This window comes from Onychomys torridus, chromosome 11 (assembly GCF_903995425.1).
Source record: "Onychomys torridus chromosome 11, mOncTor1.1, whole genome shotgun sequence".
In the NCBI taxonomy this organism is placed as follows: domain Eukaryota; kingdom Metazoa; phylum Chordata; class Mammalia; order Rodentia; family Cricetidae; genus Onychomys; species Onychomys torridus.
Window position 1 is genome coordinate 53,986,964 of NC_050453.1, and position 20,030 is coordinate 54,006,993.

Genomic DNA, 20,030 nt, shown 5'->3' on the forward strand with positions numbered 1-20,030 from the left:
ACTACTAGGTCTGTGAAGCCACTCATTCCCCTGGTCCTCTTGATAAAATTAACTTTACTGTATTATGATAATTTTTTTTTTGCATGTACTCAGAAACTCGTGGACAGAGAACATATCACTTCATATCTGTTTAACCAAGCTTGGAAGGCATCCAATGTTAAATTAATGAACCCCAAGAGCAGCTAATATTCTTGAAGATCTGCATTCTGTGCAGTATTTAAGTGGTTCCCCAGAATCATCCCTTTTATTTTTCACCATAACCATGCATATTATTAACAACACATCAGCATCACCTCATTTCACTAATGAAGGGTGAAAACCCCACACACAGGTTAAACAACTCATACAAGGCCTAGATTTAAAAACCCAGTAGTATGACCCTACAACAGCTCAAGCTTTTAAATCCGCAAGTGGACATAAACAAGTACTAGACAGAGACAGAGACACTCCACCAGAGGAAGAATGAGTGATCCCTAAGCAAACCCAAGTCAAGCAACAGAAGAGGAAGACTATACTGTAAAATTCATTCTGAAAAGTAATCTGGAAACAACCCTACACTGTATTCTGTTGATTCTCATAATATGTGGAATGACTGTGGTAAAAAAAACATTTTGCAAACTTTTAGGTTTATCAGCTTCAATTTTAGGCAGTTCATGTGCATAAAACTCTATAGTTTCCTGGGGACATTATGAAAAGCACTCACAAGGTAGGTACCTTATTTATAAAGTGACTTGAAGAAAAGCTAGGGTAAGCAAAATTAACAGACATATTTTCTAGTATTATTAAAGATTTGCATAAAGTTAAAGCAGAGTATGTATTAGTTTCCTACACTCAGTGGAACTGAAAGCCTGCCCTCAATGAAGCACCTCACAGACTGACTGTTCAAGAGAACAACATGCTGGACCTACAATGCCGGTACTGAACTGACCCTTGCTCACTGATTTCCAAGTCTAATTAGGCTAATTAAAGTCTGTAGAATACCATAAGCAGGGAGTTCAAAGTCTAAGATGTACAGGAAAAATAAAACATTCTAAGACAAAATGTTCCCAGGTACCTCAGCTCCAAAAAGCTGCCCTCTGTGTACATCCACACATTGATAGAGCTACAGTGACATTTACTGCCAGGACTAAAAGCTCTTCCAATTGACTAAGTTGTTCAGAAGTTGTCTTATTTCTGTGTATGAAACAGTAAAATTACTAATAATCATTAAACTGTCCTGAGAAAAGTATCCTTAGAAAAACATTCAGAAAGTACTATAAAAGCAAAAAGAAAAAGTTTAAACTGTAAAACCGGTTAACCTATTCCACTAGCCTATTTTTGATAGCAAATGATTACAAATACCTTATAAACCAAATTTTAACCTGTGTGAATAGCATACATAACGCAGGACAAAACAGTCATGTCTGGACAGAACTGCATGGTTTCTTTCACAAAGTCAGACTGCACTTCTTAAACTGTTTTAATCATTTTATGTGCAGAACATACTTAACAATTTCATAATCAATGTACATGTAACTCGAAACCAGCACCTCTAAAATTAAACTGGCATGTAAGTCAAAAGCTAGAGACAATAACTGCTGATTTTCTGGAGTCTTTCTCCCAAATACAGAACCTGTAGCCTGTTAAGACATAATGAAGAAAACATAAAAGGTTAAATACCAGATTTCTGATTCACAACAAATTTAAGATAACAAGATAAACTACATGCTGAAAATCAGAACATCTTCCCTACTACAGAACTCTTCTTAAAAGTTCCTTCAAAGTTTAGTTTTTAATGATTTCCTCCCAAAAGAGTAGGAGATTAGAGCTAGGAAACAGGCGGTCCTTACCTATGCGGTCAAAAGTTTTATCACATTTGGGGCACTGCAGTATTTTCTTATTACTGTTCTGAATGATTACCGGAGCTAACCCTTCGTGGATGCTTCCTGCAGAATCGCCAGCCTCGGGTTCCTCTTCTGCATCATTATCTTTATCACTTTGCTCAGTATCAGAGTCTTCATCTGACATCTCCTCCTCTAGCTCATCGTCTTCAGCATTATATTCACTTCCAGGATCCTCAGAATCATTCCTATCTGACTTCTCCTTATCAAAACCTTCTTGATTCAAACTGTCTGACCCACCCCCACTTTCCTGTTCATCATCACTAGTGTCCTCAAACTTAACAGGACGATTCCTATTCCTTTTTGACCGTCGTGCAGAAAAACTTCTCTCCAGCATTTTTAACCCATGTTTTTTCCCCAATAACAGAGACCTGTGAGTTTTAGCTAAATGATTCTCTAAGGACTTTTTATAGCAGAAATGTCTACTACAAAATTTGCACTGATGATTATTTGATAGTCTTCCAGTTAAATCACTTAGTGTTTCCTCCGGAGATGACTTTTCAGTTAGTTCTGCCTGAAAAGCAGCAACGTTTTCATTATTCAGCAGCTTTACTGCATCTATAATGTCCAAAAATTTTGCGGCCTCTAAAACAAGAGGTATTTCATACTTGTACACAAAAAATTCTGACGTATAAAGAAACTCAAGCAAATGCTGAAAAACTGAATGTGTTACGTGATCCAGGGTGACGACATCAGTGCTTGGATTTTTACTCAAACATGCATGAAAATAACTACTACCAACCGCAACTACTACTTTATGTGCGCTAAATTCTTTCCCTTCTACTATGATAAGTAAATCACAGAAAGATGGCTGCTTCTGCCTGTCATCATTCAAATACCTCAGCAAATTCTTATTATACTGCAAAGAGGTCAAAAGCTTTCTCTGATCTGGAGAGGGAGGAAGTTCCTGGTAACACTGAAGAGCTTCAGGAGTCGGTCTTTCTGTAGACTGAGTGTAGGTCACTTGGCCACACTCCACAGCAGCATTTTCTTCTGAAGAATCTTTGTGATAGCCTAGATGGATCTTCTCATCAAGATTTGAAGTAACCTTTCTCCTTTTCTTCATTGCAGTACTGCAATTTTTGAACAAGAAACTTCATAAGTGACTTACGAGGTTTAGGAAACAAAACTAGATTGTCTTGAACAACAGCTTCTGAAGGGGCGTGCCCCACCGTTTCATGGTCTGCAAAACAGTGAGAATCATGCATAAGAACTCCACAGCAAAGCAATCTTAAATCACCAAAGGTGCTGTCAACTAATCTTTTGTAAACTGTATCTTAATTACAAAGTCAACGTTACATTCACTAGCAACTGAGATTCTGAGGGCGGAGAACAAGGAGGGCTGGGTTTAGGGAAAGACAACCAACAAAAGAATAGTGTTAAGTGAAGGCACAGCACACCTTCCAGGCCTGATTTCCACGAATACGGTGGAAAGAACAGAACAGAGAGAAGGACGATCCGGCCGAGGCGGCGGACCGTGCAGACATGCCGGGGCTGCAGTCCCGGTTTGGGCGCTGGGACCGCGACAATAAGACCGGCGCGGCCAAGGAAAGCCAAGTCTCCATTAGCATGCTCTCCCCGGGGCGAGCGCGGCACGGCTCCCTCCGAGACAGACCTTCCGAAACCCACAGGGCAGGGCAGAGCAGAGCGGCCCTAGGAGGGGCGCAGGGAGCGGGATCGGCACGGGCGACCGCTGCAAGCCGAGCCTACCCAGGCCCGGGTCGGCGGGGACCGCGCTCGCCCGTGACCCTTCCCTCCCAGGCTGTCCGGGCAAGCGCCCCACAGGCCCATTACCGGGAAGCCCGGGCTCCCGCGCCGGCTCGGGGCAGCCAGCTCCGATCCCCGCGCGCTCGCGCCCGCGCCCACCCACTTCCGGGTCCGGCCCCCCACCTCATCCACCTCGGCGGCGCTCCTTCCCCTCGCGGAGTCCCCGCCGCCGCCGCCCGCCAGGCACGTCAGCCGCGCGCAGCCGCCCAGCCGCCGCGAGAGGCCGGCGGAGCCCGGGCAGGCGCCCGAGCGCATGCGCGCGCCTCCTGCCCCGCGCATGCTCCGTGAGCTCCCTTTGCTGCTCCCCGGGGTGCCCTGGCAAGGTCCTAAGTCCGTGACTCCCGGTGTTCCCGGTGACTTAGGGGAACCCTCGTTGGTTGAACCAGCAAAGCTGAGCTGCAAGAAGGGAAGCAGCGAAGATTGCTCTGTTGTGGGTAGGAGGCGTTGGTGACAACCGGTGTGTTCCCAGTCTGTCACCAAAGAGCCGCCGCCGGAAGCCTGCCCAGTCCAAGGTGGCAAACCCGCAAGTGCGGGCTGGAAGTCGCTGTGTGGCTTTCCGAGCTTTCCGACTTGCGCACGTAAAATTGTGCAGTTTGTTTTTATTAACTTTCTGAGAAAAAGGACCACCAAACCTTTAAAGGGACTTAGAGCCTCAGAACCAGAGCCTACCGTGTTGCATCTCCGACAGAATGCACAGAGAACCGATATTGCCCCGTCTGGCGATGAAGGTTCTAGATCTTGTTTGGACAGACCTAAGAAGAATGGCACAAAGACCGTGACCAAAAGAAATGGAATCCCCTCTTCACCTGTAATTCCACCCTCTTCATAACTCACACACAACTAGGAATCTGAAAAAAGGTTACCCTCTTATTGGAAGATACAGGGTTGCCAGGCAGTGGTGGCGCACGCCTTTAATCCTGGCACTCAAGGAGGCAGAGGCAGGCGGATCTCTGTGAGTTTGAGATCAGCCTGGTCTACAAAGCGAGTTCCAGGAAAGGCACAAAGCTACACAGAGAAACCTTGTCTTGAAAAACCAAGAGAGAGAGAGAGAGAGAGAGAGAGAAGGAAATACCCAGGAGGAGGGGAAGTATACCTCAACTTTGTTTCCCTTAGTATGGGTACACACTGCAATGAAGGTACTTTGTAGATGTACTGAACAGACGGATGTAGATAACTCTCTAATAATGTGGTGCACCCCGTCCTATCAGTTGGCAAAGACTGACAGTGGCCAAATAAGCGATTCCTCTCCAACCGTTGGACAGGGAAGCCTTGAATGTGTTTTCACCCCAGAACAATTCAAAGTGAAGACTGGATCGTCAACTCTTACCTAAATTTCAAGCCTGTCTGGCTTGGCTTGTGGATTTTACACTAGCCAGTCCCCACAACTGAATGAAAAAATGAAGACATGGCAGCTTCTAGCTATGGTTGAGGAGAAGGTTTTTTCAGATGTGAGGGAAAGAGCAACCAGAGGCGTCTGGAAGGGTCCAAACTGAACCAGGCCTGCAGACTGAACCGGGCCATGGGGACTGGAGAAGAACAGAGAGGAGAGAGAGGAGAGAGAGGAGCTGCAGACCAAGAGGCCATGAGCAGACCAGGAGACCAAACAGCCAAGAGACCTTGTAGCCAAAACGTTTGGATTATATGGTGTCAGAGAAGCTAGAGAAAGAGAAGGGAAACTCAAGGGCTGGGAAGATTTAGGATAGGGTGCAGGGTATGTCAGTCAGGATAACTGTACAGTACTGGGTACTTGTGATGCTGAGAATAGGCACTTCAGTTAGCCATTTGTCCTGAATTTGAGACCTAACAACTACGTGACCTAGTCCCTGGATTAAATCATGTCAGTCTTACCTGTCTATCCTATTGTTTGTGTTTCTCTGGAAAACACTGACTAACTCACAAGTGATTAAAAAAATAAGAAGCAAAAATTAAAAAAGAACGTCTTGACAATTTCCTCAGTCCTATACCACTGAGAAGGTAGCAAGTTGGGTAAGGGCAGTGTAAAGACAGAACAGAGGGAGCAGCCAAGAAGGAAAGATCTTCCCACAGATTCCCAGCGTCTTTGTGTTGCTGATATGTCCTGGTCTTAACACCCTCAAAAAGTGTTTTTTGGGTTTGTCACTAAAAAAATGAAAAGGCTTTCTTCATTGATTCATTTAAATGTCTATGGAAAATTGTATTGTGACTGGAATGTGACATTTCTAGTTTAGTAAACATGTTTTTCAATAGCATGACATAGAATGCTAGGAATGATCATAATTATAATCAACTTGTTTGCAAATTCTCTGCAATTGGGCTAAAAAAAAAAATTCTGGGGCCAGTTACTAATTATTTTCCTTTTCTCCTTTTCTGCATTTAAAAAAGCTTATAGTACGTAAAAATCCTCTTACACCATGAACCACACAAAGGCCAGACATTGGTTAAATTTGGCTTAACAGCCATTGTTTTCTGACCTCTCAGACATACTCAGAAAAATAACAACTAAATAATTGAAGATTGCTCTCCCAGGCCCTCTGTGTCAGATAACAAATCTCCAAACTGGATAATTTATAAACTATAATTTCATTTCTAGAGTGTGGGAAATCCAAAATTGAAGTGTTGGCATTCAGTGTCCTATAAGGGCCCATTTCCCTCCTCTATCCTTACACAGAAAAAGAGATTATCTCTTGTGATAAGTGGCAGAAAGGTGTTTTTAAAAGTCCTAAAACAGTTCCACTCAACCCTTTAAAGTCATGCTCATTCATGAAGTGACTGAGCTCTCATGTCAGTCAGTATTCTGGAGATTAAGTATTCTGGGATGGGGCATTTACCATAATCACAAAATGAAGAATCACTCTTGCAAAGATGTGTTCAAATCACTAGATTCAAAGACATCAGTAAATTAGACTTCATGTTGAACTCCCACTCCCCATTAGCACATATACATTGTATATGGTACTAGAATACATAAGCATATGCTCATAAAATATATAAAGTACTTTGAGCATATCCCTACTAATACTTCCGTACTCTCCCCTTCTCCCCCCTTCCCCCGTGGCAGTACAATATTCTGAAAGTGTCTTTTACATTCTAAGAGACTGGAACTTTTGCTGGACCTCACAGCCAGAGTTAATACTATACCTTGAAGTTGCTTAAAGTTGCTACCCTGCTGAATGCTCAAACTATTTGTTCCACCTTCCTTTAAGAGAACAATGTAAAAACTAACCTTACTTGCCTTGACTTTCCCATGTAATCAACTTTTACAACCCAAGCTAATGTATAGCCATAATCTTACTCCTCCATGCCCATAACCCAGAATCATACATGTACATCATTTGCTGAAAGCAGCAAATACAGAAATTGAAAGCATCTCCCTACTAGAAAGGATGAAAACAACCACTTATGGATATTGCTTGACAAACAATGATCTTTGTTATCTGGGTCATTTGAGATCTATTGGAACCAGTGACTTAATCCCTTGTAAAATTCTGTTAAAGTTTTCTGCGAAGTGTCCTATTCCTTCCCCCACAGAGCAAAGTTCTTTGTTAGGGACAGGGGCATAGCACAAACAGACACATATACGACAGACACAAAAGGACAAACAGACTCACAAAATGGCCATTAGGCAGACACAGAGTCAGACTCACAACAGACAGGATGGAAGATACAGAGAACATGAGACAGAGAATTCAAATCTGGACTCATTCTTGGTTAAATACTCAAGGGAGAAGTGCTCTCATGTCTTTCCTTAATATGACACTGATGCATTATTGGTGACTCGGAGTTAATCTGTAATGAGTATTGAGTATAATCCAAGCATCCCTCTTCCTATTACTGCCTTTGTTCCATAAACAGTTTGTTTCTACTTTCATGTCATGTGTACATAGATGACTTTTGAAGTCCATTTGAAATCTAGGAACCACAAATGAGAGAAGACATATAATATGTGTCTGAGCCTGACTTAATACCCACTTTCATCCACTTTCCTGCAGATGACATGTTCCTTTATATACAGATAACTTTAACTTTATATAATGATGGTGGAAATGTAAAAAGATCAACCAGTATGGTGGTTCCTCAAAACACTAAAATTCAATCTACCATATGCCCCAGCTATTCCATGCCAGAGTAGTTACTCAATGGATCCAAATCAACATGTCACATAGACACTTGCACATCATTGTTATATAAAGAACTATTAGTGGTATCAATATGTGGAAACAACTTAGGTGTCCATGAACATTCTTTAATTATGGGTATGCATATGTGCCTGTGTGGGTATGTGCATATGAATGTAGTGCATGTGGAGGCCAGAAGAGTGCACTGGATTCCCCAGAGCTGGAGTTACAGACAGTTGTGAAGTCCTTCACATGCAAACTGGACTACATTCTTCTGCAAGAGCAGCAAGTGCTCTTAGCCTCTGATCCATTTCTCCAGCTTAGACCATCAAGAGTTTTAATTTTTTTTCTCAAAGGACAATCCATGGATTAGAAAAAGAAGGCAGTTGAAATATGTATCTTACAAAGAAACTACATCTATAATGTCATAAGGAAAACTAATAAAAATGGTAAAATATGTAGAGCTATAGAGTATAAAGTAAGAAAACATTGGAAAAGACACTTCATTAAAAGATAAGCACATAGATCTTTATATTTAGTTTAATCCTATTATAATACTAGAATATATACACATTATATTATTATATTATAATAGAACATACACAGACACTATATCAATGTTGGTGAATATGCTGGTTGTTTTTTGTATCAACTTGACAAATGAGTAATTTTAGACGACAGATGTTCAATTGAGAAAATACCTCCTTAACAGCTGGCTGTACACTTTGGAAATCAGTATGTGGTTTCTCAGAAAATTGGAAATTAATCTACCTCAAGACCCAATGATACCACTCTTGGACATATACCCAAAGGATGCACAATCATACCACAAGGACATTTGCCCAACTCTGTTCATGGCAGCATTATTCATAATAGCCAGAACCTGGAAACAACCTAGATACCCCTCAACTGAAGAATGGATAAAAAAAAAAAAAATGTACATTTACACAATGGAATATTCCTCAATGGTTAAAAAAAAAAAAATGACATCATGAAATTTTCAGGCAAATAGATGAAACTAGAAAAAAAACATCCTGAGTGAGGTAACCTAGACCCGGAAAGACAAACACAGTGGTATGTACTAACTCATAAGTGGATATTAGACATAAAGCAAAGGATAACCAGGCTACAATCCACAATGCCAGAGAAGCTAGCTAATGAGGACCCTAAGAGGGACAATCGGGAACTTGGGGGTGGCGGGGGGGGGGGTTTAAGAAGGGGCAGGGATGAGAATATGAGATAGTTGAGTTGGGGAAAGGACAGAGAGGGAGAGCAGGGAAAGAACTATCTTGATAGAGGGAGCCATTATTCGGCTAGGGTAAAACCTGGTACTAGGGAAATTCCCAGAAATCCATAAGGATGACCCCAGCTAAGACTCCAAGCAGTAGTGGAGAGGATGCCTGAATTGGCCTTCCCCTGTAATCAGATTGGTGACTACCCTAATTGTCATCATAGAACCTTCATCCAGTAACTAATGGAAACAGATACAGAGATCCACAGCTAAGCACTCCCAAAGTCCAGTCAAAAAGAGAGAGGAGGGATTATGTGAGCAAGGGGTTCAAAATCATGATGGGGAAACCCACAGAGACGGCTGACCAAAGATAGTGGGAGCTCACAGACTCTAAACTGACAGCTGGGGAACCTGCATAGGGCCAAATTAGGCCCTCTGAATGTGATATGGGTGACAGCTGTGTGGCTTGGGCAGTTTGTGGGGCCCCCGGCAGTGAGATCAGAATTGATCTCTAGTGCATGATCTGGCTTTTTAGAGCCCATTCTCTATGGAAGGATACCTTGCTCAGCCTTGATGCAGCAGGGAGGGGCTGGGTTCTGCCTCAACTTGATATGCCAGACTTTGTTGGCTCCCCATGGGGGGTCCTTACCCTGTCTGAGGAGTGGATGAGAGGGAAAGAAGAAGGGGAGGAACGGGAGGAGGAAAGGGAAGAGAAACTCTGTTTGGTATGCAAAATGAAGAAAAAAAATCTTCAAAATCTGGCTGTAGGCAAGCCTGTAGGGCATTTTCATAATTAGTGATTGATGTGGGAGGGGTTAACTCATGCACAGTGCCATCCTGTGCTTTCACAAAACAGACTGAACAAACCACAAGGAGAAAACAAACCAGGAAGCAGCATTCCTCCATAGCATCAGACCTGCTTCCAGGTTTCAGTCTTGCATTCTTGACCTGACTTTCTTTGATGATAGACTGTGATGTGAGAGTGGAAATAGAATAAATCTTTTTCTACCCCTGTTGTTAGGATGGGGATGGGTTGTTCAGAGTCATGGAGTCTTATCACAGCAATAGGAACCTAACTAACTAAGGCAGTGACTGTATTAGTTACTTGTCAGTGTGAGATGACACCATGACCAGGGCAACTCATCAAAGAAAGTGTTTCATTTAGACTTACGGTTTCTGGGAATCAGAGTCCGTGATGACAGAGGAAGGTCTCTGGGCCCTTTAGTCTCTGGTTCTTGATCACCCAAGCAGTGTTGCAGTATGGTTTCCATCTCATGGAGTGGGACTTAAGTCAAGTCATACATTGGTTGGTTACTCCCTCAGGCTTTGTGCCACCATTGCCCTAGCATATTTTGCAGGCAGAACAGCACTGTAGATCAAAGGTTTAATGGTTAAGTTGGTGTTTACATTTCTCCTCTGGTAGCCTGCAGAGTATCTTTCCATGTTATAGACACTAGAACAATGGGGTATAGGTTCTATGTAAGCACCAGCTTGACCTCTGCAGGTTCAATGAATTGTGTGGGTGTTGTCTTCAGCAATGGGGCCTTGCTATTCATTTGCAGAGAACAACCTGTTGTTGTGGCAACAGCATGAGTTGTTTGGAGATTACCATGGGAGCCTTTCAGCAAACAACTGAATTGGATCCTAGTACTGGAAGCTTCATTTGGTGACAAGAGATGGACAGTGGGGGTTCTATCTCCCTCATTTTTTGGAGACTTCATTAGGATCACCTCAATATGTTGTAGGAAGGCTTCACTGCACTAGATGGAAAGGAGGAATGGATTTGGGTCTAAGGGAGGGAATGAGGGGAGAGACAACTAGAATTGAAGGGCATTTGAGGGGTGGTGTGGAAGCCTACTCAGACATTTCCAAACATACCTCAAAAAGAAACCAAAAGTAACAACACTGTTTCTGGATAATTTTGAGCTTCTTTTTTAGTACTAAGCTGGTGTGAAGGCTATTCTTGTTTGTCTACATCTGGAATTAAGTAAAAACCCAAACTACTGGGCAAACCCATGAGGGCTATTTTTTTTTCTTTTTTGCGGCGGCGGGGCGGGGGGGGGGGGGGGAACGGGGGACTGGGATAGATCATTTGAGCTGGGAAGCCCAACCTCAGTCTTGGCCACACCTTCCTGTGACAGCCTATATTAAGGACATGGAAGAAAGAGGCTTTTGAATGTTGCCTGCTTGTCCTCATTCTGGCAACTTCATTTATCCCACTGAGAAGCATTCCAACACTGGTATTAGAACCTACTTCTTCAAGATTCCATTGAGTTCTGAACACCAGCTGAGAACATACATATAAATGGGATTCATTAGAATGTGCGTGTGTGTGTGTGTGTGTGTGTGTGTGTGTGTGTGTGTGTGTGTGTAATTCTATCAGTTCTGTTCCTTTAAAGGACACAGACTAATATATCTGATATAGATATAAATTTTATTTTGTAACAATACAAAATCATTACAGTTCCCATTGTGATACTATGATCAAAAAGATACAGAGCCACATTGTAAAGTAGGCAATGGAAATTTTATAAAGGCAACATATCTCATAGATAAAGAGCGGAGCAGGTGATGTGCTAGAAAGTAAATCCCAAAGAAGGCACAAGTGTCGTGTGTGAGACACAGCTTCCTATGTCAGTAGGAGAGACAACGCTGGAGTCTGTGAGAAAAGAATTATGCTATGATCCAAGAACATCCTAGTGTGGAAAACAGGTGTGAAATGACAACCAAAGTCCTCATTTAATTAAAGCGCCATCAAGAAGTAACAGACTTACGAAAATGAAAAGACTGCTTTGCTGTGGGATGGTCTGTATGTCAAATGTGCTGCTCTGATTGGTTAAAAGAAAGAAAGTGCTGATTGGCCAGTAGCCAGGCAGGAAGGATAGGGTAGGCGGGACAAGGAGGAGGAGAATTGTGGAAAGCGGAAGGCTGGGGGGAGAGACACCGCCAGCTGCCGCCATGACAAGAAAGATGTAAGGTACTGGTAAGCCATGAGCCACATGGCAACTTATAGATTAATAGAAATGGGTTAATTTAAGATATAAGAACTAGATAACAAGAAGCCTGCCACGGCCATACAGTTTATAAGTAATATAATCGTCTGAGTGATTATTTTATAAGTGGGCTGTCGGACTGCGGGGGCTTGGTGGGACAAACCCCAGCAACACTGCTTGCAGAATGGGAGAAAAAATTTGAAAGTCATATGATTTATATATGATAAGAACTCAATATCAAGAACATAACGAATTTACAAATAAACAATAAAAGATAGCTCAGACTTTATGACTATGTATGTAAGGTTTGAATAGATGTATTTCCATGGACTAATATGACCACAGCTCCTGACAAAATGTTAAGTGTGGGATGGTCTCTTTTGCTGGTGGTTTCTGAAGTTGCAGACACTCAGTGTGAGAAAGGTATGCTGGAGTTTCTGGTGGTAGTCTGACAAAGAACAGTGTTCACTCCGTGACAGACATCAAGCCAGAACAAGAGGCTGTTAAAATGACTTTAAAGGGCGTACCTTGTAGTCTATTTCTTCTATCTAGGTCCCACTCATAAAGCTCAGTGGCTTTCCAAATAGTACCACAAGCTTAATGACCATTCAAAGCTTGATCCTGTAGGAGTAACATTTCACATTCACATCATAATTATATAAACATAGAAAAAAGAATATAACTACAGATGCTAATCAACCTTAAAGGCTGCTGGGCATCATTACTCCATGTATAAATACAAACCAAAACAAAAGTAAGGCACCATTTCACACTGGGAACAAATAATTTTAAATAATTATAATATGCAATGGCAGTATTTTGAGTAATTTGAACTATTAGGAATGTAAAATGGTACACATTTGGAAAAGAGTTTATCAGGTCCTTCAACATTTAAACATAGAGTTACTATAGACTTAAAATTCCACTTATACATACATACATACATACATACATACTCAAGACAATTCAAATCACAAAATTATACAAAAGTATTCACAGCCACATGATTCATAATAGTAAAAAAGTAGAAACAGCACAAAGATGTATCAGGTGCTAGAGAGAAGTATCACAAACAGTTCTGCTCGACTACCTATTGTGTTACAGTATTGAAATGTCAGGCAGGATGTGCCTGCTTGTGCTGTAGTCGCACAATTATCATGAGTACAATCAATTTAAGCCCCATTCCAAAAGAGGTAGTTCATGTCTTCTGCTGCAAATCAGAACAAAAACCTGCGCCTAGGGAGGGCACAGGCCCGGGGAGGGGGTGGGGGGGAGTCACAGCTTTTGTTTTGTTAACTGGATGTGATATGTTTGTCAAAACGCTTTCTAAACATTGTGTCGAACACTTAGATCACTGTTGCTGTCAGCCTTAACCAGTCATGGAAGGCATTTTCCTTTTCAAATAAATGATGTGGTATAGAGACACAACAATAAGTGTTATATACAACGAACTTATAAACAACATTATACCAAATGGAGACAAACTGATACTTCCTCTCTTATTAAGAATAAGACAAGGATGATCATTCTTCCCTCTCTCAATCAGTACAGTGCTTGAGGTCTTAGTGACACCAATTAGACAGAGAAAGATATGAAAGTGAGAAAGCAGGAAAGGAAAGGGTCAAATTATCCTTATTGGGTGACGACATGAGTTGATACTACAAGTTAGACTTGTATAGAAGTTTCCCTTAAATTGAAATATTCATTCCAGGATCAAGGTGAGCAGGGGGAATCATGAAACTCAGCAGATAGACAAACTTCCCATGTCTGGGAAAGCTGAAACTTTCAAGGTTCTAAAAGGCCCTTGCTCTGCTTTTAGAAGCAGCAAATGACTTCTGGACAAGAAGACTCTGACTACCAAGCTGCCCAAAGGAGATTTCCCAGACCTGTTAGAGACTGGCAAGTCCTACAGAGAGATCCAGAGCTGCAGCTTTCCAGAGTCCTCACCTCTGCTGGGGTGGGCTTGAGTCACATCTGCTTCTACAAGAAATCGCTCGCCCATACTTCTGTTAGTAACCCCAATAAAAACTTACTGTTTAACCAAGTTGGACTTTAGTGTGATAGTTATTGTGGTCTTTTATGGCTTCCCTGTCTGGGGTGAGTGAACATGTGTGTGAGGTGTCCACAGTAAAATCTCTCACACAAAATGTCCAGAAACTGTAGGAAGGCAGTTCACTCCTGGCATTGAGAATTTCAGCCAAACTAATGGCTTTTTTGAGTGTGTTTTTTATTTTTTTCACTCACACTGGACACTTTCATTTAAACTCTTTAACTACTGTTTTTATATATGACAAACTACATTTTTGAGTAACCCTTTTTTGTTTGTTTGTTTTTTTTGTTTTTTGTTTTTTCGAGACAGGGTTTCTCTGTGTAGCTTTGCGCCTTTCCTGGATCTCTCTCTGTAGACCGGGCTGGCCTTGAACTCACAAAGATCCACCTGGCAATGCCTCCCAGCGTAACCCTTCTTATAAGAAGGATGGGCAGGATCTCTAGAGATCCCCCACTGTCTATTCCAAGCAATTGCCATTGGTCTTGGATAGCTAAGGGAAGTCTAGCAAAGACTAGCAAAGTCCACTAAAAACTATTCTAAAACTTGTTTCCAACAGCTGTTTTGTTCAAAAATTTTCCATCATTTTTCTTTTTCTCTTCCCCCATGTTGTCTGAGTTTTCTCATGAGTTCCATGTTTTTGGATCCCCCAAATACTCTATGTTCTAACAGATCCAATACCTACTCTCTATCCCTTGAATCCTGCCAGCTGTAAGAAATAACAAACCAACATCTCCATCTTCTTCCTTTTTAGACTTTTCCCATCAAATCAAAGCTTAACACCTCAGTTACATGTCTTGTCACACACAACAGAAGCTGCACGACGGCCACCACAACCTACATACAATTCCATGCCTTATACACAACTAGGGATTGCAGTATGTTTCCTAACCCATAGTTCATTTGGGTGGCATTAGCATACTTAGATGGCAAACTACATTCCTCAAGAACTCAGAGTGCTATCCCATAACATAGACAGAAAGACAGCCACCCTGAGAATCCCCCAGAGGGTACTCTACACTGGGATGGTTTTGGCATGGTTGCATGTCTTGCCACTCACCACAGGGAGCAAGCAATCAGCACTACAGCAAGGACACACACTATCCCGTGGGTAACCCAGGGCCAATGCAGCCACTCCTCCTGTGTTTAATTTTGGTTTTTTTGTTTGTTTGTTTGTTTTTGAGTCTTTTTTCAGGTACCATTTGTGTTTGGGGGCTTTTGCCATGGAAACATAAATAACCATCTCTCTGTCTCAGAACACCGACAACAAACTGGGGAAACGATTGCATCTAAGCCTAGTTTAGTGAACTAATGCCTTTATTGAGTTACTTACAGTAACGTGGATGCTCAAAGGCAGTTGCATCATTGGAAAGCCCAACCCCATACGAGAAAAGACTCATGAAAGCAGTGGCTGTGTAGCTCTCTGCACAGCATGCAGGAATCTACATTGGATAGTTTCTTCAGCTGGCCAAGTGTCTACTGCTTTTATAACCTATGACAAGGGCCCTTATCAATCAGGCAACCTTCTGAGCCTCCCAGGCCTAGTAAGTTTCAAGAGCTTGCTGAGCCTTATATATTTTGCTTTTTTCCTGATAAGCCTCAAATGTTTCAATGCAGAGGAAATAGCAACACCGTCAGCAAAATTTTATAAAGTTAGCTAGAGGTCATGCATGTTCAGCCTTACATTCAGAAAGCCATAAAATTGCACACTTTTACATGTAGAACCTTATATCAACTTATTTCAATGAAAGTATACTTAAGAGGCTGTAATAGGTTAGTAAATGCTTATGTAATGTAATGTAATGAAATGATTGTTGCATGGAAAAGAATACTTTTGCATACATTCAGGCCAGGAGCTAGTTATATTCCTCACCAGGCAGTTGGTATGGTGCCCCAGTGACTCTAAAGGTTTCTACTGCTGTGTAACAACCACTTGCTCACTGCAGGTGAAGATACCCTGGTTCTTAGAAAAATCACAGACGCAGATAACCAGCAGCATGCTGATTGGCAGCTTATGGCTAACAGCAGGTTAAAGAATTAGGTATAGCTTCCAGAAGCACATTTCTGGGGGCTTTCTTCCTCCATTCAAACCCCACTTTTGAAGTCTACACAACCTTCCAAAATGGTGTCAGCAGCTGGGATAAAGTATTCAACACATGAGCCTGTGAAGGACATTTCTCATTAAATCAAAACGTATGTCCAAGATAAAAAGTTTAGGAGATGGGGGTTACCCTTTTAAAACGGGTGAAGAGAGGCCAAGAATTCAGTAAATTAGGCATATAAACAAGTAAAATAAAACTTAGAAGAAAAAGTAAAAGCTCAGAAGTAAAAATGGAACCAGAAACATAAAAACAGTGATTTATAGGGATGAGGATAAAAGTAAATCTCCCATGGTGGCTGAATACCTTTGTTAGGCTGGTGCCATACAAGAGCTGAGGAGAGGAGGGCAACAGGGTCCTGCATGAATTAATCCATGGACTGTCAGAGCTCTCAGAAGCAAAGACAAACATTAATCAATGTGTTGGCTTGCTTCTGAAAAGAAGATTTAGTTCTACTTTGTCAAGGAAAGAAAGTGTTTGGGAAAGTGATAACATATGATAAAGAATTTGTCATCATCCTTATTCTCTATAAGGAGGAGGTCACTAGATCCTCTAAAAAAAAAAAGATGCCAAGGATGCAAATAAAAGTCAGCTTGCATAGACTTCTATGCTTTCATTTTTCCTGAGGTGAGCAAGACGTGTAAGGTGAATCCTGAAGTAAACAAAACTTGGGAGATATTTTGGAGGGTATGTTGTGGAAGAGAGAAGAAAAGCAAACAGGGATCAGTTTTAATCCCAGGAGGTAGATAATTGCGTAAAGGCACTCACTGCAAGTCTGGTGACCTGAGTTAAATCCTGGAGCACACATAAAGGTGGAAGGAGAGAACCAACTTCAAAAGATGTCCTCTGGCCCCCACCTGTATGCCACGGCACCTAACCCTCCATACCATACACTTCATGTACATATATGCACACACCACACATACTAGTGTCTTAGTTAGGATGGGGAAAGGGTTTATATGACTTACACTTCCATCACTGAAAGAAGCCAGGATAGGAACATGGAGGCAGGTTCTGATGCAGAGGTCATGGAGAGGTGCTACTTACTGGCTTGTTCAACCTGCTTTCTTATAGAATCAAGGACAACTAGCCCAGGGATGTCACCACTCACAATGGGCTATGCCCTCTGCCATCAATCACTAACTAAGAAAATGCCCTACAGGCTTGCCTACAACCTGATCTTATGGGGGCATATTTTGTAATGGAGGCTCCCTCCTCTAAAATGACTTCAGTTTGTGTCAAGTTGACATAAAACAAAAATCCAGCACAACTAGAAATAAATACAATTTTTTAAAAAGACTTCCAGGGGCATTGATAGTAACAGACCATGATTTCATCAGTACCTGAGTTCAATAGTGTAGTATTCACTCATCAGAAAGAAGACAGGTGGGGACTGAAAAGATGGCTCACAGTTAAGAGCACTGGCTGTTCTTCCAGAGGACCTGACTTCCGTTCCCAGTAACCATGAGAGATGGCTCACAATCTCCTATAGCTGTAGGACCAGCAAATCCAGTTCCCTCTTGTGGACTCCAAGGCACAGTCACTCATACTTACATGTACTCACACGTGGACACACACATATACATTTAATTAAAAGTAAAATAAATCTGGTACATATACACAATGGAGTACTACTCAGCAGAGAAAAACAATGACATCATGAGGTTTGCAGGCAAATGGATGGATCTAGAAAAAAATCATCCTGAGTGAGGTAACCCAGACTCAGAAGGACAAACATGGTATGTACTCACTCATAGGAGAATACTAGAAAACAGGACACTAAGAAAGACACAGGGATCGCCCAATGACAGAGAAATGGATGAGATCTACATGAACAACCTGGACATGAGTGGGGGTAATGAAGGGCAAGGTTCGAGGGAAAGAGAGCTTAGGGGAGCAGGAGATCCCAGCTGGATCAAGAACAGAAAGGGAGAACAAGGAATAACAGACCATGATAAATGAAGACTACATGAGAACAGGAAGAAGCAAAGTGCTAGAGAGGTCCCCGGAAATCCACAATGATACATCCTCTGTAGACTACTGGCAATGGTCAAGAGAAAGCCCGAACTGACCTAGCCTGGTGATTGGATGGCCAAACACCCTAAATGTCGTGCTGGAACTCTCATCCAATAACTGATGGAAGTGGATGCAGAGATCCTCAGCCAGGCCCCAGGTGGAGCTCCAAGAGTCCAATTGTCAAGAAAGAGGGACTATAAGAGCGTGAATTGCTGAGACCAAGATTGGAAAAAGCACAGGGACAAATAGCCAAACTAATGGAAACACATGAATTATGAACCAAAAGCTGTGGAGCCCCCAGCTGGATCAGGCCCTCTGGATAAGTGAGACAATTGAATAGCTTGAACTGTTTGGGAGGCACCCAGGCAGTGGGACCCAGACCTGTCCTTAGTGCATGAGCTGGCTATTTGGAACCTGGGGCTTACACAGGGACACTTTGCTCAGCATGGAAGGAGGTGACAGGACCTGCCTGTACTGAATCCACTAGGTTTAAATGAATCCCCAGGGGAGTCTTTGCCCTGAAGGAGATGGGAATGTGGGGGAGGGGCTGGGGGGAAGGGTGGGCAGGAGGGAGGAGGACAGGGGAACCCATGGCTGATATGTAAAGTGAAATTAAATTAAATTTTTTAAAAAAGAAGCGGTGGTGGCACACGCCTGTAATCCCAGCACTCGGGAGGCAGAGCCAGGTGGATCTCTGTGAGTTTGAGGCCAGCTTGGGCTACCAAGTGAGTTCCAGGACAGACACAAAAAGCTACACAGGGAAACCCTGTCTTGAAAAAACCAAAACAAAACAAAAATACAAAAAACAAAAAAAAAAAAAAAAAAAAAAGAAAAGAAAAGAAAACAGAAAAAAAAGTAAAATAAATCTTGTTTAAAAAGAAAGGGAATGGGACAGATAAGCAGTCGGCTAATTACAAAAATGACATAAAATATTGTGTTAAAAAACAAGCAAAAAAATAAAAATAAAGCGCCTCTGTGAACTTGGTTTTGTCACTATAAAATTAGTACATGGAGCTGAACAATCACGCATTTGTCAGAGCACACAGCACTGATCCTGAGATTAGATGGACACAGAAGGATTCGTTTTCTTTTCCTTGTTCATCTGCTCTTCACTCAATGAGAGAAATATGTGACACTTCAGTTTTCATTTACCATTAACAATTTGTCTTCCAGGGCTGGGGATTTAGCTCAGTGGTAGAGCGCTTACCTAGCAAGCGCAAGGCCCTGGGTTCGATCCTCAGCTTAAAAAAAAAAAAAAAAAAAAAAAAAAATTGTCTTCCAGGCCAGGCGGTGGTGGCACATGCCTTTAATCCCAGCACTTGGGAAGCAGAGCCAGGCAGATCTCTGTGAGTTCAAGGACAGTCTGGGCTACAGCGTGAGTTCCAGGACAGGCAAAGCTACACAGAGAAACCCTGTCTCGGAAAAAAAACAAAAAACAAAAAACAAAAATGCCTTCCAGTGTGGAGCAACCACAAATCCTCCCAACCAAACTCTTTGTTCACAGAATATCAGTGAAAGAGAACACAGATCCAGGTGTCTTGCACACGTATTCCTAACATTTTATCACATTAAACTCACCATTAAGAATATTCATTTAGCAGGGGAACTATAGTTTAATAAACACAGAAGTATATGTAAAATTATTTCTTTTTTTTGTTGTTGTTTTATTTTATTTTTCGAGACAGGGTTTCTCTGTGTAGCTTTGCGCCTTTCCTGGGACTTGCTCTGTAGCTCAGGTTGGCCTCGAACTCACAGAGACCCTCCTGCCTCTGCCTCCCGAGTGCTGGGATTAAAGGCGTGCGCCACCACCGCCTGGCTGTAAAATTATTTCTTATAATTATAAAGATTCTTGTGATAAGAACTTAATTTACAATGAAAAAGGAACCTTTATAATTCAGTTTTG

The 20,030-nt window shown here is 42.0% G+C and overlaps 1 protein-coding gene across 3 annotated transcripts in view; it reads right to left on the reverse strand.

The window, feature by feature from the left end:
* The window catches only part of Zbtb41 (zinc finger and BTB domain containing 41), a 33,984-nt gene extending 30,149 nt beyond the window's left edge, over window positions 1-3,835 (reverse strand). The window contains exons 1-2 of one of the 3 annotated variants that reach the window (XM_036202717.1): window positions 3,771-3,835; window positions 1,830-3,063 (exon numbers count right to left, since the gene is read on the reverse strand). In XM_036202717.1, coding sequence (XP_036058610.1) covers window positions 1,830-2,946 — 1,117 coding nt within the window. In that variant the 5' untranslated portion in view covers window positions 2,947-3,063; window positions 3,771-3,835. Of the gene's footprint in view, window positions 1-1,829; window positions 3,064-3,280; window positions 3,424-3,674; window positions 3,744-3,770 lie in introns of those variants that run through there. The other 2 variants (XM_036202716.1, XM_036202718.1) reach the window with 2 other exon arrangements.
* Between the last annotated feature and the right edge of the window lie 16,195 nt (window positions 3,836-20,030).